Source organism: Sander vitreus, chromosome 15 (assembly GCF_031162955.1).
Source record: "Sander vitreus isolate 19-12246 chromosome 15, sanVit1, whole genome shotgun sequence".
NCBI lineage: Eukaryota > Metazoa > Chordata > Actinopteri > Perciformes > Percidae > Sander > Sander vitreus.
This window is the reverse complement of record NC_135869.1, coordinates 15,364,708-15,382,874: the sequence shown is the minus strand read 5'-3', so window position 1 is coordinate 15,382,874 and position 18,167 is coordinate 15,364,708. Positions and strand designations below refer to the sequence as shown.

General features: G+C 40.9%; 2 protein-coding genes across 4 annotated transcripts in view; one reads left to right on the top strand and one right to left on the bottom strand.

Annotated features, from left to right (window-relative positions):
* Window positions 1-4,554: 4,554 nt before the first annotated feature.
* dock6 (dedicator of cytokinesis 6) overlaps window positions 4,555-18,167 on the top strand; it is a 32,089-nt gene continuing 18,476 nt past the window's right edge. For all 3 annotated transcript variants that reach the window (XM_078268690.1, XM_078268689.1, XM_078268691.1), the window contains exons 1-16: window positions 4,555-4,756; window positions 6,790-6,877; window positions 8,107-8,288; window positions 8,538-8,606; window positions 8,748-8,874; window positions 9,307-9,519; window positions 11,174-11,259; window positions 11,380-11,446; window positions 11,712-11,861; window positions 12,003-12,083; window positions 13,044-13,200; window positions 13,353-13,483; window positions 13,974-14,067; window positions 14,178-14,340; window positions 16,987-17,104; window positions 18,081-18,151. In XM_078268690.1, coding sequence (XP_078124816.1) covers window positions 4,707-4,756; window positions 6,790-6,877; window positions 8,107-8,288; window positions 8,538-8,606; window positions 8,748-8,874; window positions 9,307-9,519; window positions 11,174-11,259; window positions 11,380-11,446; window positions 11,712-11,861; window positions 12,003-12,083; window positions 13,044-13,200; window positions 13,353-13,483; window positions 13,974-14,067; window positions 14,178-14,340; window positions 16,987-17,104; window positions 18,081-18,151 — 1,847 coding nt within the window. In that variant the 5' untranslated portion in view covers window positions 4,555-4,706. The remainder of the gene's footprint in view (window positions 4,757-6,789; window positions 6,878-8,106; window positions 8,289-8,537; window positions 8,607-8,747; window positions 8,875-9,306; window positions 9,520-11,173; window positions 11,260-11,379; window positions 11,447-11,711; window positions 11,862-12,002; window positions 12,084-13,043; window positions 13,201-13,352; window positions 13,484-13,973; window positions 14,068-14,177; window positions 14,341-16,986; window positions 17,105-18,080; window positions 18,152-18,167) is intronic.
* Window positions 14,646-16,127, bottom strand: angptl8 (angiopoietin like 8). Its single transcript, XM_078268692.1, has 4 exons — window positions 15,822-16,127; window positions 15,267-15,410; window positions 14,974-15,084; window positions 14,646-14,891 (listed from the first exon to the last, which is right to left on the bottom strand). The coding sequence occupies exons 1-4, from the start codon at window positions 16,125-16,127 to the stop codon at window positions 14,874-14,876; spliced, it is 579 nt and encodes a 192-aa protein (XP_078124818.1). The 3' UTR covers window positions 14,646-14,873.

Below are 18,167 nucleotides of genomic sequence, written 5' to 3'. Positions count from 1 at the left end.
CATTGTTCTTTCATGTAGAATTAGTTCCATGTTTACTTGACAGAGAAGGAGTAGATCGTTAGATAGATAACGCGGGCTGTCCAAATGGAATATGATAATGTTTCCTAGAAAAACTCACTGGTTTAGCTATTGCAGTCTAATTTTCTCCCCCTCCATCTTCATCCTTCCTCTTCTCCTCTTTCAATCTCTTGCTCTCACTCCGTGTAGTCCAGCTCTCTCCCCATCATGGCCCTCCCCCGTTTCAGTAACAGGAGACTCGAAATCAATAGCACATTAGTCTGGCCGGAAATTCTTGTGGAATTAAATATGAATGACTGAGATTGCAGCTCTACCTGCTGCTAAGAGAGATGCATGATGGCTCTTGGGGATATGGGTTTTAGCTTTTTGTTCCTCCCTCCAGTAAACAGCCAAGCCATTTTGTGCTGTTCTTTTAGCTTACCGGATCACTGGGCTGTTTTGTCAGAGATCAGCATGCAGCACTGTGGACTTCGATAGGTATTGTCAGGGTTGTCATTTGGTCCTCGGCACTGAACAGTGACCGGTCCGATAGCATAATTTGATAGAGCAAATGGGATCGTTGACGTCACAGAGCTGCGACAGCTCAGGAGGCAAGAAGAATCAACGGGCCACACCCATCCTCCAAACACAGAAGCAGCACCATTTAAATATGAAAGAGCTCTCTGGTTATTAACAGATTGCATCTTACTTTTTTCTAGTATTTCCTTCAAATACAATATGTGCTGTCTCTTTCATTAAGCTTTCAGGTTCGCTGCTTTGCACATTCATTGTGGAACTTTTTACATGCAAATTTGGTACTTGGTCATCTTCCATTTTCATTAACTGGTTAACTGTGTAAAGTGCAACAATTTCTTTGAACATGCTGTTTGGTTTAAAGCATCATTTGCAAGGTGGTTGGAGAGTGATAGCTTGTGGGAGGAAAGTAATATGAGACAAAATGACACTGCGTATGTTTCTTGGAATTGGTAGAGGCTTGGGCACCAGTAAGCTAATATACATAGATGATATAGCAGTAGATGTATTTGTGAGCTATATTTCATCCCATCAGAGATGAAACGGTTTGTGACAGATGGAGTGATATTGTTCCCCTGTACAGCCCATGAGTGTGGCCCCTCCTGCTTTCCCTCCCTGACAGATGTAGGGGAGGACCACAGTGCACTCCTCTTTCTTTCAATTGATTTGGGTGCTTGAACCCTTAGGGACTGGAGGATGGTGGTGGGATGGGGGTGGTGGTAATGGTGATGGGGGTTTATTCGTTTCCTGCAGCAAAGAACCTGTGAAAAGTCTAAAGCAAGTGCTGTAAAGAACTCCTAAACATATTATATCCATATATCTGCATATATTCAAACATGGAGCACAATAATAGCAGTGTGCTCTGTGCACTGCACTGAGTGGAGCTGGAAGGGAGTATTTCCATAAATCTTGGTTAGTGAGTGACAGCATAGCATGCATCCATGCATGTAATGTAGGCAGAGGAGAAAGTGTGGCTGTGCATACTGGTGGATATGTGTTGCTGTCCAAGATACATTCAATTGATTATTTACAGCGTATCAGTTAATAAGCATATAACTACAACACATTTTTCTTCTGTCTGATAAGTTCAATATACTGTTTTATGGCTGTAGGAGGGTGAACACCAAGAGGTGTAGGCTTGTGTATTTTGAAACAAGTAAGCAGATTTTAAGTGATTCAGCAATGATTACCTTTAGCCCCCCCAGCCCCCCAACCCTGACTGTAGGTTCAACATTAGGAGACGTAACAGCTGTCTTGGAGCAGATGTGTCCTATTGCAACACCTCACTCTCTGTCCCTGGAGGGGAAAGGTCAATACAAGGGTGGAGGTCGAAGTAGAGATTCTCCTGAAGATGCTACATGTTGATGCTTTGAGAGAAACCAACAAATGAGCATCTGCCTGCCCCTTGTATAGGACACCACAGGACAGAGATTATAATTAGCATAATTGATTACAATATTCAGTCTGGTGTAATTCCTCCATCCTGCTTTAAGATCAGCTAAACTATGAAGAGCTAGAAGGAATTTGATTGAGGAATTTATTTTTACTTATTTTTACTTTAAAAATGTATGTCAAACCCTCACTATTTACCTTCAAACAGTAATTGCATGTGTATTTTTTTTTCCTTCTTGTTGGTAATTCTTTTTCCTTTTTATATAAAATTGTATATAAATTGTGGGGTTGTTCTTCTTTTTTAGGAGTTAATGTTGTTAAAGTTTTTTCCTGCTGCTAGAGTAATGTCCTGGAAGCAGACCCCAGTAAAAAAAAGTGGTTAATGATTTTAATAGGACTCCCTGGTGGGGTAGGATGGAGAGGGGACGTGCCCTGGCCACGGGCGCGTGGCGGCGGAGCAGGTGGATGACGGGCAGCTGAGTAGTGGGCTCCAGGGGGAGGGGGGGGCCTCCATTTTGGAGGACTCTTGGGGTTGAGAGAAACCCTGAAAAAAGGCAACCCCATCTGGAACTGAGGTGGGGGCTCTGGTGTGAAAGAGATCTAGTGGGTGGTGTCTGACACTCTCTTTTGTTCTTTGGTAACACAGCAGTGATGGTGGTGGTGGGGGCTCTCGCTGCCATGGGGGCTGGGCGCTCAAACAATAGTGCCGATCTAGGAATTGAAAGCCTTCGATGAACAGAAAGGCAAGGAAGCAGGCAGGGAAGGTGCAGACAGAAGGATAAAGCAGGCATGGGTTCAGCCCACTTATAGTAGGTGGGTTTTCAAGCTATACAAGGACGCTTCAATGTCACACAAACACAATACTGTAAATGTGAATTCTTGTTGAAATGTTCATGGCAAATATTTTTTTTTAAATAATGTATTTCTTCAGGTTAGTTTAATTGGATATGTCTGAGATGCATGTACATATGATGCCTGGAAAGAGAGCAATATTATATTTCATTAATATACCAATAAATTATGAAAAGCACCATTGCACAATAAACTACAATTTGCTGAACCTTGGAGCAGCAGAGAAGAAAAGATGAGTTTTGGCATTGGGATGGAAGCGTGCCTGTATAGGGGTGAGATGGAGAGTGTGAGCTTCATTTGTTTTCATTAGCCTGCTGCGTGCTCCGATGCTGCTCTGACTGCTGCTCCATACATAAACATATATCCCTGAGACGTCTGTACTTGCTTGGCTACAGCCAAGCCTTTGTCACGCAAGGTTAATTTTACCTCCGTTTCCCCTCGTTCCACTTTTCACATCCTTCCTATACAATTCATGCATTCATCAGCCATCTCGCAGAGGACGGCCCAAGTACCTGCAGCAGCTCTCCAGGGTGCTGAATAGGACGACTGTGGGGTAGAAGTAGTGAGCCGTGGGGGGGAGGGCTGCTGCAGCAAGCATTGCTATATTAATTCCTCATAGTAGGCATGGGGGTATGGAGTTATTGCAGGCAGGGAGGGGGGAGATGTAGACCCGCCATTACAATAAACTGACAAGTCCTCCATTAGTGGGAAGACACACTGACAATGGAATTCCTCATTGAATACTCAATACTCAAACAGACAGAGAAAGGGCCTGTCAATACATGACGTATTTGTTTTACTCGGTTTAAAGAATCCGGAATCCTTTTATGGCTACTAGTTTAAAAAATGTACAACGTTTCTTTTTATATTAATTAAATCTTGTCTCACTAATTAGACTTTCAGTCACTGTTAGGCAGTAGGCCAGTTAACAAAGCTGTAGCTGCTATTTCTCATATCCTCGTAGAGGTCAAATTTGAGGACTAAATCTTAAACAATCACTGATGAGGCAAGGCTTTCTTTCTTCTCCAACCATGGTGAACAGCCCCACCTGCTGGTGTGGTCTCGGTACAACACGCTCTGTTGTCTTTTAGAGATGATGATGTAGTGCGAGCAGTCGTCTGATGTTGCCATTGTGCATTTGTTTTCTAATTACATTAACTTGGCATGAACAATAGGGCCGTTTTTTGAGCTGTAGCTAACGAAAGAAACGTCAAATCCTGTTCCACTCAAATAGATTTTAATGCTAGTTGGTTTTATGAGTGTCTTAAGTCATGTTGTAAAAGTAAAGAAATCACCTCTTTAAAGCATGACATTGTGAGAACGTCGGGCTTGAAACTTCTTTGTCATGCTTCCTAAATTTTATGCAGAAATGAAACCCTAAACTGAGGTGGATATGCGCCATTAGCAGGTTGCTGTAAACCGGTCAGGTGAGATTTCTGCATGAACAGATGGTGGATATAGCCACCTAGTATCCTACAAGCTGGTCAAATTAGTGGGGACAATTATTGTAAGACCGGAAGTGAAATACTGACTTCCGAGGCGCTGTGACATTCAAACACATTTATACGCTTTAAAAATGGCTACATCCCCGTAAAAGTAGAATCTGAATATATATTCTACAAAACTATTGATATTGTTGCGTACAGGTTAATTTAAAAAATCGTAATCAAAGCGAATTTTATTCAGTATCTTATTTTGATTTTTTTACAGGATGTAGTACGTATATCATGGCGGTCTTGACGCTTACGGCCACGGTTCAGCTCCCAGCCGCTAGGAGGAACAAGGAGGGATCCATGCCCAGTCCTAGCGTGGAGAAGGAAGCGGTCTGAAAGTCCGCATCCCCTCACAAGACGGGACTTTTAGCCAAGGCACAGGAGAGGGAGAGTACTTTCAATTTGACTTCGAAGAGCTTCTTTGCATGGGGATAAGAAATGACATCTACAGCGAGCGAAAGGAGGGCGTTTGCTCATAAAATCAACCGGTGAGACAGTAACAGAAGTTATTGTTTAACAGCTAACGTTTGTGCCGCTCGCAGTGCGTGAGAGTGACCTGCTGGACATTCTGCACATAATAGCCAGTATGCTAGGATTTGAAAGGTATCACTGACCATAAACCGGTCAGTATAAACACAACTGTACATTCCTGGAATTAAACTAATGTTTATTGAAGCAGTTTGCGCTCTCATAAATGGGCTCTGACACTTTGAAGAGTTTAATAGCCGGTTTTATGTACGTTAACGTAGCATCGTAAAAGCATTGTCATCAACAGTGATTGAGCTACTTAAGGCTACTTAAGAATAACATTGTGAAGCTGAGGGCTAATCTAAAGTCTCAGATTTCTCAATGGTCAGTATTAAAACATAGGTACACCGATGGGAATGCTTTACACATTACACAATGGTTCCAAGAAACATGTATCATGATGTTTTGTTTTTGTGTCGTGTGAACGCCTTGCAGCATTATTGTAGCAACCTGTTTCCACATGTTGTAAACTGGTTTTCCCTCCTCGTGAAAAGGTATGGACTGGAAATCTAGTATGTGTTATTATTCTAGATACATATTAATCAGATTCCAGGAGAAACCTTAAAGGCATGTCACATCTGTCAACTGACTCTTTGAATAGCATGCTTTCACACTTGGTATCTGGAAGTATTTGCAGCCAAGTGCCTCCCTGTTTGCTGCAATAGATATTTTTTCTTTTATAAATGGGGCTCCTCCAAACTTTGATTTTGTCCAGGGTTGTGCACCAAATCACCCTGTCATCACAGTTCATTCAACCAAGAAACCGATTATCCTTGCAATACCAGATAGCTTCTCCAGAAAACAAACAGGATGACAGATAATTATCATTGACCTGCAAGTGGATATTTTCTCACCCTTGTGAAAACCTTCCTAATATCATATCAGTACAGTGGTTAGTATTAACTTTGGACCAAGCTCCATCACAAGGTTGTTTTATTTTGAGTAGTATTGCACTATTGGTAGCCTGTCACTTTGTTTAAATGCCTGTTAATCGTCAATAACATATCCTGTTGAGATATTAGCTCCATCATACAGTCTCCCACTGCATTTCCCAAGTCCTGTCTGTCCTCTTCTAAGTGGGACCCAGTCCATTGTCTAGTGCCGGATGCAGGAAAGGGTGGGAAGGGGTGTTTTGGCTATTGCCCCTGCAGTCGATAGCTTTCCTTTTTCCTGTTTTAAATTGAAGGCAGCAAAAACAGTTTCCTCATATTTTGAGGGTATAGCACTCATAAAAGTTATCCATGTGGAAAAGGCTGATTCCAAAGAATACTGTTATCAGGAAGTCTTGCTACATCTTGGAGATTGGAGTAGAGGTCTAGGTCTTCTTCTCTGCCTTACAGTCCATGTGTATTGATGGAATGAAGGCATGAACTGTAGCTATGTAATTATGAGGACCATGGTTTGGGAAATGTTGAAGCCTTTGCAGCTGTGTGATATGAGAGAAAAAGAAATGTTGTGGTTCTAGAGGGACAGCTGCTGACTGTCTGTGAGAGGATTGTTTTTTTCCCCATGCTTTGTTTCTCTTTAAGCATCCCATTTGTCGTTAGTCCATAATGGCCATAGACAGAGCTCTGGCTCTGTGCCTGCTCCCTGGAGCCAGCTCGCCACCGCTCGTGCGATCTGCTTGAGTCCCTATTCAGAACAGCTGCTGGCCTTCAGCATCTCTAATAGTACCAGAAGATGAAAACTTCTGTTTTGTTGCATCTAGAGTTTTAAAGAAATCTGAAAAGTTTAAATGTGCACTATCAATTTAAAAATCATTTTATTTATGCAGTATTGTAAGATAAGCCTAATTGTCTAGTTTCTTTTACAGTGGTTTTTAGTAATGAGATTTATGCATTATGCAAATCAGTCACTATATTTTATTTATCTTGAACACCACACAACTTGACCATTAATAGGATTTTTTACAGCTAGTGTTTATGTCTGTAAATTTGTGCTTTTGTTCTCTGTTTACCAGTTGACAAATCCTTGATATCTTTACCTTGCTCAGGACGGTTGCTGCAGAGGTCAGAAAACAAGTGTCCAGAGACTATGGCTCTCCTCAGCTGACCAAGAAACGAGGAGGCGCACACCACCCTGTGAGTCACCCTATGTTTAATCTGCCCGAGTTTCAAGCCAGCAGGTTTATAGCTCCAGTTAGCAACGTCAGAAGTTGATGGGTGTAACTTTGGGAATTAGGTTTACCTTTAGATAGAAAGAGTGCAGATGAGTGTAGTTTTAATTAGTGTTGACAGCAGGCGTGAAAGGAGGTGGTTTGAAACATGATATACCTGCTCTTGCTCACCTGTGTTGTTTACCAACGAGGCAAGGTTTCTGCATGGGTGCTTACCCAAAACAGAGTAAGGGTAGTTAAATAAAACGCTGAGTTTTGGAAAATGTCTGTTGTCATGTTAAAAGCATGATGATGGAATTTTGAATTAGTCCATCAGAAATGTATGAATACTCTATGGACTTTGCTGTGAACCAGAAAGCAGACATAGGTTGTGGAATAGAGACTGTTAACTCAGTGTCGTCTAGATGTGCTCCATAAGAGCAAAGGAGATGAGCAAAAATGGGGTTTAGGGTAATATTGCTGAGACAATGTGTTAAACTATAATGTATATAAACACTTAGTGGTTTGGGCGCCTGGATAGCTCATCTGATAGAGCGCCCATATATAGAGGTTCACTCCCCGACCTGCGGGCCTTTGCTGCATGTCATTCCCCCTCTCTCTCCCCTTTCAAGTCTAAGCTGTCCTATAAAAATAAAGGCCTAAAATGGCCCAAAAAAATAATCTTTTAAAAAAAAAAAAAAAAGTAGTGGTTTTACATACTGCTAGCAGTATTGTCTGTGGCAGACTTGTTAGCTGTAACGTAAACAAACGTAAGTGCGTCGGGATTAGAAGAATTGAGATCTGAAAACTGAAACACCATTCAAATACAACATTGAACTTTTATTTACTGTTATCATTTTGTGAACATGTACATGTACAATGTGCAAGAAGTCATCTAAATACAATTTTTTGACACTGAGTTTAGTGAGAAGTGCCCATAAACTTTATTATTATTTATGTATTGATATTTTCATATACATATTTATAAGCCCACTAAAGAAAAATATTGTTTTTGCAGTGAATACCTCTGTTTTATTTGCATCCATTTCTTGTGTTTTGTATCATGTATAAATGTCAAATACCCCATATTGTTCTATCCTAATCACATCCTGCCTCCTTTTATGGCATCTTGTAAATCTTTCTGATCAGATTAGGATCTGTCATTATGGCCATGTCATAGTTATTGGTACATAATAGTCTCACGTTGATTGACAGTTGCCCCTGACGGAGGTGGTTGAGCCGGTGGACTTTGAGGAGTATGTGAGCAGTCATGCTCCTGGGGTGGAGCCCGGCCCGCTCAGACAGCTAATGGAGTTCCCCCATGATGACCTGGAACTCCTACCGCTGGAAAAAGAGTGCATTACACTGGAGCCCCCACTGCCTGAGGAGGAGGAGGAGTGAGTCCAACTGCTAATGGCCAACACATCCCTCGTACTGTAACACACACACCTCTATGGTCTTTACACTACCACACACACACACACACACACACACACACACACACACACACACAGTAGAATAATATTACTGTAATGGAGGACAAACATCACCACAGATAGGAACAAAGGCTTTCTCTTTGTGACACTGAATGAACATAAATATTAAAAGCATGCTTTGCTCAATTATTAATGTGTTTTTCTATGCAGCTCCCTGGATCCCAGAGTGAGAGATGCCTTGGCAGTCTACACAGATGACTGGCTCGTCATTCAAAGAAAGTAAGTGCTGTCAGTTGTGGTACCAGCTGAATTAACCTACATCTATTGTTTAATGATGTGCACCACTTTTCCCTGTTCACGTGATCGACCGATACTACATTATCACTGGGAAAACCTTCTTTTTTTTCTGATTTCCCGTAGATATCAGCGCTACAGCACCGCATACACCCCTCACAACTCTGAGCGACAGAGGGAGAGGCAGCGAGGGCTGGTCAAACAGACCTTTGAACTGGACGAGGTTGCTGCTGCTGAGCGCCAGGACGACCAGGTAGCTGATGGTGATGTTTAAAGGACTCGTTATCTCGAGTGACCAATCCGTAATTTTAGGTTCATTAAACACACTTTATTGATCTGCTGTACATACAGTGTTGCCAAGAGTAAAAGCATCGAGGCTTTATCACGCTACTGAAACTTCCAACATTTATTCCTGGAAAAAGTGATTTGGACAAATGGCCAGCCAATGAAGTGTGTGTCTCATTTTGATTGGGAAGGCAGTATGAGTTGTATTCTGCTCAGCGAGTTGATCGTATGGAGAATGAGTAATGTATAAATGGATATAGCTTGTCCATTATCCATTACACAGTCTCCATATGAGTCATATTAAATGGGTAATAAGGTAATTGGATCTGTAGCATGTTGTTTCTAAAACATCTGCAGTGAGCACTTAAAGCTGTCATCTTTGCTTCGTCTCACTCTGCAGGATGACGCAAAGCGGCGGTCAGTCAGCCTCGATGAGACTCCTCGAGGCAGCTGGGCCTCCAGTATATTTGACCTGAAGAATTCCTCCCCAGACGCACTCCTGCCGTCTGTGCTGGAACGCACAGCCGCAGAGGACATGGACCGGCGCAATACTGAGGCACGCCTGCAGGGGCGCCACAGTGACCTGTTGGGCCTGTACTCTCCCCCTGATGAGGTTCGTATTAAATGGGCGCTATGCATTGCATATGCTATGGCAATTTCTTCTCTGTTTTCTCGCTTTTTGCTCACATGTTTCTCTATACAGCTTCGGAATAGATATTTGGCAACACTGTAAAAACTTGCTCGGTCAGTCTGCCGTTTCCTCTTTCTCTGTTCCTCCGACAATTCTTTCCTAGCTTTCTGCTTCTTTTTTGCCGGCTCAGCCATGACGATAGTGCGAAAAACTCCATCGCTACCTTGTTAGCCGGTTCCTGGATGGGGGCGTATATGTGTGCAGTGCCTGAAGCAATTTGTTACATTGCGAGACCTGGCCAAAAGTTGCAAGGGTGGTTTTTCAGCTCACAGGCGCTAGGGGGAAGTGAGACGACCACCATTCAACCCGAAAAAAGTCATATAACCATTCCAATGACTCCGAAGCTGTTCAGTTAAGGTAAATTAAACTTAAAAAAACGGCATAGTTCCTCTTTAAAGTTATCATATTATGCTTTTTGGTTGTTTCCCTTTCCTTTATTGTGTTATATATCTTTTGTGTGCATGTTATAGGTTTACAAAGTGAAAAGCCCCAAATCCACCCCGAAGGGACTTACCATCTCCAACAGAAAACACTGTTCACAAACTGCTCCAAACAGCTCTATTGTAGTCCAGCCTTTACTTCCATGACGAACGTGCGTCACTTTGTAACACATGTTTTAATGCTAGCCTAGCTGCTAACGTGACACGCCCTCATACTCTGCTTCTGACTGGCTTGTAGTCCTTACCTAGCTACTGCGCATGTGCGACTCCCAACAAAGATGTAATAGAAGTGCGATGCCTCACTCTGTAGCTAAAAGAGAGAGCTCAACACACAGGGTGAAAAGAGGAGCTGCAGCAATGTGCAGTACAACACAAATATGGTGTTTTTTGAAAATGAAACCATGTAAACCTATTCTGATATAACCTCTAAATACAATTATGAACCTGAAAATGAGCATAATATGAGCACTTTAACCCGTCCTGTATCTGCCTCTGTTGTGGAACAGGCTATGTTAAAGTAATAAACCTGTGACTTTATCATATAAAAGTATTTGTCATGTCTCTTGATTACCTAGTTTCTATGAAATAATAGTTTCTTAAGCTTTACAAAGTTAATGAGGGGTTTCTTGTAGCTCAGAAATTATTTTTCTTTTTATTCAGTATAATAGGCTAAGTAAGAGGAAAATGGACAGTGGCACTACATCACACAGCTAAGGCCACACGTTTAATAAGTGAGGGCATTGTCTAAACCTTCATCTGGTAACTAACTACTACTAACTGTAATGTGCATGTTAACACAGTTTGATTGTAACTTAATCTCAGCGATCTATACTTTAAACTACAACCAGTGGTTCTGCTAGTTTGGAAATGTTCTTGAATGTAGTTGTATTTGTTCAGCTCAGAGTAACATTAATGAGTGTTCCCTTAAAGTGAATGTCCATCATGTCTGCAAACCCAGCCACTTCTACAGAACTGTTAGCTTTTCTTTTCTCTATGTTCTCCTTCTTTCGCTTCATCCTTCTTCCTTTATATCTGTGTACACACTGTCGCTTCCTCTGCCGCTACGTTGCCATGACATCTGTGTAAATGTTATGCTGCTGTGTGTATTGTACATGGCTTTTATGTGTGTGTGGCAGGATGAAGCAGTAGAGAGATGCTCTGTCCCTGAAGTGCCCAAGGAACACTGTGGCCAGAGGATTATGGTCAAGTGTCTGTCTCTGAAGTAAGTAAAATTTGGAATATAACTGCTGACATTTACGTCTTCACACACTCCCACAATTTTTAGAAACACCTGCGATACCTGCTCTCCATATTTGCAGACTATATTTTGTATGTTTTTCAGGTTTGAAATAGAAATTGAGCCCATATTTGGCACACTTGCCCTGTATGACGTCAAGGAAAAGAAAAAGGTATATATTTTGTTCCAGCAGATCATTTCTTATTTGATACAATGAGTATTCTTCCAATGACTTACACTCTGTGAAACCGCTTACGTAATGCTGAGCTCATACTTAACTAATCAAATCTTCCTTGTCTCAAAAAGGTCTAAGTGGTCTTGCGGTTTAGCTCATTGAGTCAAAACTGAATTAAAATCCCTTGACGTGCATTCCCATTATCATCTTTCCTTCCCCTCCCTCTGCTGTTTCCCGCTTATCTCAATCTTCCCCCCAACAGATCTCTGAGAATTTTTACTTTGACCTGAACTCGGATCAGATGAAAGGGCTGCTTAAACCCCACACACCCCATGTAGCCATTTCCACACTGGCCCGTTCTGCCATTTTCTCCATCACATACCCTTCCGCCGATATCTTTTTGGTCATTAAGGTATGGAGAGAACCCACTTTTACACAGAAGAATCTGACTTAATGTTAATGGCATACACTTGTTATGTATTAGTATAAGTCAAATATTAATATGTGATAAAAGATGTGCTTTATTGTTTAACAATAGTTATATGTGTTTCAGCTCGAGAAAGTCCTCCAACAAGGAGACATTGGAGAATGCTGTGAACCCTACATGGTCATGAAAGAGTCAGATTCCTCCAAGGTAATGGAGCCAAAAACGTGTTTTAAACTGTTGCAACGATCAGGGCCTGCATGCACGTGGGACCCTTTTAATGTCTAGTCATAAGCATTACTCAATTCTGTCTAGGTAGCTGCAATATTTACCATCCTCTTTGGCAGGTAAACTGTGTTGGCCACTGCAGCTATATTAAGCCATTCTTTACCTTTTGATTTATTGGCTGGACCGTGGTCTGGCAGGGCCATAGCCAGCCTTACAACCTCAAAACTCTGTCACTCTGGCTGAATCCCAGTTCCCTTAAATTGCATCCACAGTTCCTTCACTTGCTTCCCTTCCTCACGTCTTAGTCTGTCCCACAGAGGAAGCATGGGAGAGATGCAATGAAATCCTGCAAGGACAGAGGAAACAAGGACATGTTTGAAGTGTGAATTGTTTTTAGAGGGATAAGACGTCTTTTCCTCTGAAGCGTCACATTTTGTCTTTGTCAACCTCATTTGTCAGCTGTATGGGCGGAGTTTGCAACGGCTTTCAGCTGCATGGCTTCCGGGAAGGCTGGTCTCGTGTATCCTGTTCAAGCGAGGAACTATTAAAGAGAACTAAGATTCAATCTCTGTCGCTCTGTCACCGAGTGATGAAGTTCCACCATTGGTCGGAGCTCATCATGTTAGACCATCATTTGAGGCTGTGATGAGTAACCCAGAACAATAACTTCTGGAAAATACCATGATTACATTGAAAAGCAGCCCTCAATTATTTATCTTTACCATACGTATGTTTACCATGTGATATGCTACTTCAGTACACAACCAACAAATATTACTGGGACCATTACAGATTAACATTTAATATCCTATATTCACATTATAGACACCAGCGCTGACTATCCCTGTAACAATTTGGCCACAATCAAGCACATTGACCATACACAGTCCAGCCATATACTAGGATTTGACCTAGTCTTGTCTGCTCTTTGTCCCGCTTCAGCACAAGGAGAAGCTGGAGAAGCTGCGTCAACAGGCAGAGCAGTCATGTAGTCGTCTTGGCCTTTTTCGCATGCCTTTTGCCTGGACGGCCATTCACCTTCTCAACATCGTCAGCAGTGTGGGAGGTCTGGATCGGTCGGACCCTGACTCTGACTCTGGTATTGCTGATTGCAAAAACTTTCTCAATTTAATACAGTGTCACACATGCACATACACAGAGCATTTAACTAGTTACACTGACAAAAAATATTGTATAAGTAACATTCATGCACATGTCTCTCTAATATTATATGATTTGTCTTCCTGCCAGAGCGAAAAGGTCATGGAACATGGAATGAGAGAAAGAAAAAGGGGTTTGAGCGGATGAGTGTTGGGGATGACATGTGTAACTTCGCCGCTTTCCGTCCAGCAACATTGACTGTCACCAACTTCTTCAAACAGGTCAGACTCTGTTTTATGACTCATTTAATAATTAATGTTATAGTTATCCTGACTGTGATGTATGATTTAATGTGAAATTAGTCAAATAGTTAATAGTCAAGTTACATATAATTTTATTGATAAAGCGGAGTATTGTCACTGTAATGGTAAAAAGGTGAAGAGTTAACTAGTACTAATAATTTCATAAGAAATTAAGTCCAGATTTTATATCTTAGACAACCTATGTAGTTTTTCCAGTAAAAGCCATGATTTTGATGTTATATATTGTTTCAGTTCTATTAGTGTGATAAGATCAAATGCAGATTATTACATGCACTATCCCCCCAAAAACATGTACTCAAATGTTTCAACCACAAATAATTTTATGAGTAGTTAACATTATAGTACAGTACTGTAGAGAAGTGTACAGAAGTGGCAGCTATTATAACTATATTATAATGAGGCGTGTAAGCCCAATACAAACTCTGCTCTTCTGTTTGTGTACATGAAGGAGGGGGACAGACTGAGTGATGAGGACCTCTACAAGTATCTGGCAGATATGCGCAGACCGTCCTCTGTTCTACGACGACTAAGGCCTGTCACAGGTTAATATTTATGTGAAATTGTCTGAGTTCATGTGGAAAGGTTTTTGGATGATTTGTGATGAACAGTTTTTCTATCTTGTTTTGTCTTCATGACTTATTTTGTCCCTCAGCCCAGTTGAAGATTGACATCTCTCCAGCTCCGGACTCGCCTCATTACTGTCTGTCACCAGAGCTGCTTCATGTGAAGCCTTACCCTGACCTGCGTGTTCGCCCAACCAAAGACGTGTTGGAGTTCCCTGCTCGCTACGTATACACACCGCACACCACCTACAGGTGAGTGTTTACCTATCACAGATACACACTCTATACGTTGACCCATAGAACAAATATACATTCACCCCTTCATTGCATGCATGGCTTACTGTGTTTGTTTGGATATTGATTTTTTTTACAGAGTTGTTCTTCCTTCACTTTGGTCTGTATTTTCAAGCAAAGAGGACAGCAGGTTCAGAATTTCTAATAGAATTTTTTTTTTCATTATTTTGTAGATTATATAAAACATTTTTTCAATATATAAAACATTTCTTCGATACATTTTTTTGATGTACTTACAAATAACACAAGATGCAGAAACAAAATCCTAAATAATTTAACGACTTTATTTGAATGGCTCTTAAAAAAAAAAAGTTTACTAAGTACAGAGATGAGAGTTGCTACAACAAGGACATAATCCTAAGAGTACTAATAAAAATATTTTCTGTCCATAGAGTAGATCTATGGCACACATTGCAGGGTTTGAAGGGAGTGACGTTACATAGTTGAGATCTGCGTAGACTGGGAGACCTCAGCGGTGAATCTTAAAACAACTATGTCATAGTTTCACTCTGGAAGAAGAAAATAAAACGGTGAATTTATTTAAAAGAAAACATCAAAAGTTCAAAACTACATGTTTTGAATGTGAATTACCATTGTCTGCAGTTTGGAGAGCTGCTCATTCTGACTCTCAACATTCTCTTTTTGCAACTGGGTCAGATGCTGTAAGCCCTGTAAGATGTTGGATTGCTCCTTTGTTCTCTCCTAAAAACAGGAATGAAGTTAAAGTAAACTATTTACTGTAAGAAATCAGAGACTGGTGTTCAAAAATGTCAAGTTGCCTCATGCTTTTGCATTAAACAAAAGTGAATATTGGCAGGCTGGTGTGAGGTTGTTTCTTCTATCTGTAAGTAGTAACTACAGAGAGATTTTCAGTTGTCTGTTACCTTCAGCTCTTTGATGCTGATGTTGGTGTTGAGATACATCTCCAACTTCTTCACTTTTGTTTTCAACTCCACCACTTCCTGCTCCATGCTGGCCAGCCAGTCTTTAGTCGTCTTGGTCTGAGCCTGTTGCTTAGCCATCTGGGCCTGTCAAAAGAGCATCTGCACATATTATTCTCTTCCCCCTAACTAAGATCCCAGTGCAGCTGCCAGCTGCCTGTCCCACACTGTGACATGCAGCTTTTTAATAACACTCACTCTTATATCTCAGATGAAAGAGTTACATTAATCCGTATACATCAAGAAAATAAATTTTAAAATCACATGATGATGGTGGGTCTTACAAAAGAAGAAGAGTGAGATGCCCAAGCATGATCGTTCAACAGTTTGTTCTCTTGAGAGCTGACAAACATACTTTACATACTGCCTCTATCTTCCTCTACTCCTGCATCTTGTGCCTTTTTAGATCTGCAATTTGATTATATATATTTTTTGTAATAACTCAACCATTCAACAGCACATAGGAAACCCATTGTTTACATATTTCTGTTTTCTTACCTGTAGCAACTGTATCACTTCCTTAATCTGCTTCTCCACTTCTGCAGCCTGTTCAGTCTGCCTCCCCAGCTTTTGGAGAGTCCCCTCATGGCTCCTCAAAGTCTGGCTGACTTTAGCTATCTTTGCCTCAGTGGTTTCGTAAACATAGTTAAGGGATTCGCTGAACTGTATGACACCAAACATGAGCACGTTGACTTCTTCCTGTGGCACTGCCTTGTCTGCCATCTTGCCGGTCTTCCTGACGGGACCTGCATGGACTGCTCTTAAACCCCCGGCCAAACAAAGCAGGCACAGGCCCCAGGTCATCTTCATTATACCAGTCGCTTACAACTGTAGTCTAGTTGTCTGTTTCAAAAGTTGTTCAGTTGTTCACAAGTTTGTGATTTCTTTTTCAGTAATTCAGCCAGTTAAGGAGTAAACTTGCTTAATGTTAAGTATTAAAAAAGAGGAAATAAGGCTATAAAATGCCTATTTGTCTATCACAGCTTTGCAGACCTCAGCATCATCAGAATAACCAGTGAATGATGAATTTGGAGTCTGGTCAGTGTGCCTTATATTGGATGTACATGCAATACCATGGTAAAACATTAGCTCAGCTGTGGTTCGATCACAGGTCTTGTCCGTGACCTTAGTCTCAGTGACCCTGCCTTGAAGTTTAACCCCTGAGAGACTCATTTTTGTCATTTCGGTCACAAACGCATGAGAACCACATAACAATGTATGTAACACTCTTGTGTTTGATAAAGAAAATGTATGAGCAGTATCATATAATCTGCACAGTTAATGTTATTTCAAAGATCATTGCCTCTTGACGTGGATAAACTCAGCTGTTTCAAAATATGAACAAATAACCTCTATTGTTTGATTTGGACAGCAGTTAAGGTGACTTTCACCAGTCCAATACTGGATCACACTTTTCCCATGTGCACACATGACACTTATCTTTTTTTTCTGAGAATAAGATTATTAAATGCTTTTGTAGGTTGTCAGGAACATAATCTGACACCGTGGTGTGAAACTGCCTCCCTACGACAATATTATTATGTGATTGTCATTTAAGTACAATTAACCAACAAACTTTTTCTTTCACGATGGTTTTTCGGTTTTTTTTATTCTGTCCTTTTCATCTTTCTGATTCTCTGCCTTGCATAATTTTGCCTTTCAGGAACTTGCTCTATGTTTACCCACAAAGTCTGAACTTCAGTAGTCGGCAGGGCTCAGTGAGGAACATTGCTGTGAAGGTTCAGTTCATGGCAGCAGAGGACCCCAGTCAAGCTTTGCCGGTGAGTCACAGTTAAATATAATAAGTGACTGCGATGTTCTGAGGAAAATAAAACTCCAGTCACAAAGAACCGCTTGAGGCAGTGAAATAATATCTGATGTCTGCTTTGAAGAGTGAACTTCTTCAAGGGGCATATTGTTTGAGCACAGAGGGAAGGGACATCTATTTACTGTACATGTAATGATATTTCATGTTTTAACTAACTATTTTTGAATATCAAAAGGTTAAATGGTATACTTGGAAGGCTAAGATTTGTAGTTTTCCCATTTATGGATAACAAGGCAGACAGTGGTGGCAGAAAGGGTGTCAAAACATCCATAGAAACTTCTCAAACTACTTCTCCAACATGATCCATTTCTCCTCTGTTGTCCATATGCTTAGTATATTCCATGCACTTAATTTTGCCAAAACTTTGTTAAATACACTGCTTGGGTGTTGCAGTCTTTTACAGCCACCTAAACCTACAGGTGTGCAATAAGTATCAATTTAAAATGATTTCCCCATGTAAACTGTTAATTTTACCTTTGCAGATGATGTACAAAGTAAAAAAAATAGGCCTATTCATTTTGCATATTCAGGTTACTGGGAGATTTTTATTAGGTAAGATTAATATCGATGATTGCCAACTTTTTTTTTTTTTTACAGCCCCCCTCTCAGAAATGTTTTTTTGCTCATTTTACCTCGCTTGGACGTTTGACCTTTACTGTGCAAAATGATCTATGTACTGAGTTTGTCACTAGAAGGCTGTCTGTCCAGCAGTTAATCCTTTGAAAAGACCAATATTTCCATATCTGGACCATATCAGACACAAATCTTTATTCCAAGCGTAGTATTACAGTATATGTCGCAATCTCTGGAGGGGATCTGAAAGGTTTGAAAATAGTTAATAGACAAGACTATGGTGAGGATGATTATTTCAAAGGACGTCTTTGTATGTGTCATGGAACAACTACATTTATACTCTGTCCTTTGACCAGGTCATCTTTGGGAAATCGAGTTGTCCTGAGTTCATGCAAGATGCATACACTCCCATCATCTACCATAACAAGTAAGGCTCAATCACC

What these genes read in the sequence shown, in the direction of transcription:
- angptl8 (XM_078268692.1), bottom strand. Translation starts at nt 16,127, where the DNA reads ATGACCTGGGGCCTGTGCCTGCTTTGTTTGGCCGGGGGTTTAAGAGCA. An exon ending in AAGTGATACAGTTGCTACAG is followed by an intron (nt 15,411 to 15,821) that starts GTAAGAAAACAG and finishes CTCTTTTGACAG; the next exon opens with GCCCAGATGGCTAAGCAACA. An exon ending in TCAGCATCAAAGAGCTGAAG is followed by an intron (nt 15,085 to 15,266) that starts GTAACAGACAAC and finishes TCCTGTTTTTAG; the next exon opens with GAGAGAACAAAGGAGCAATC.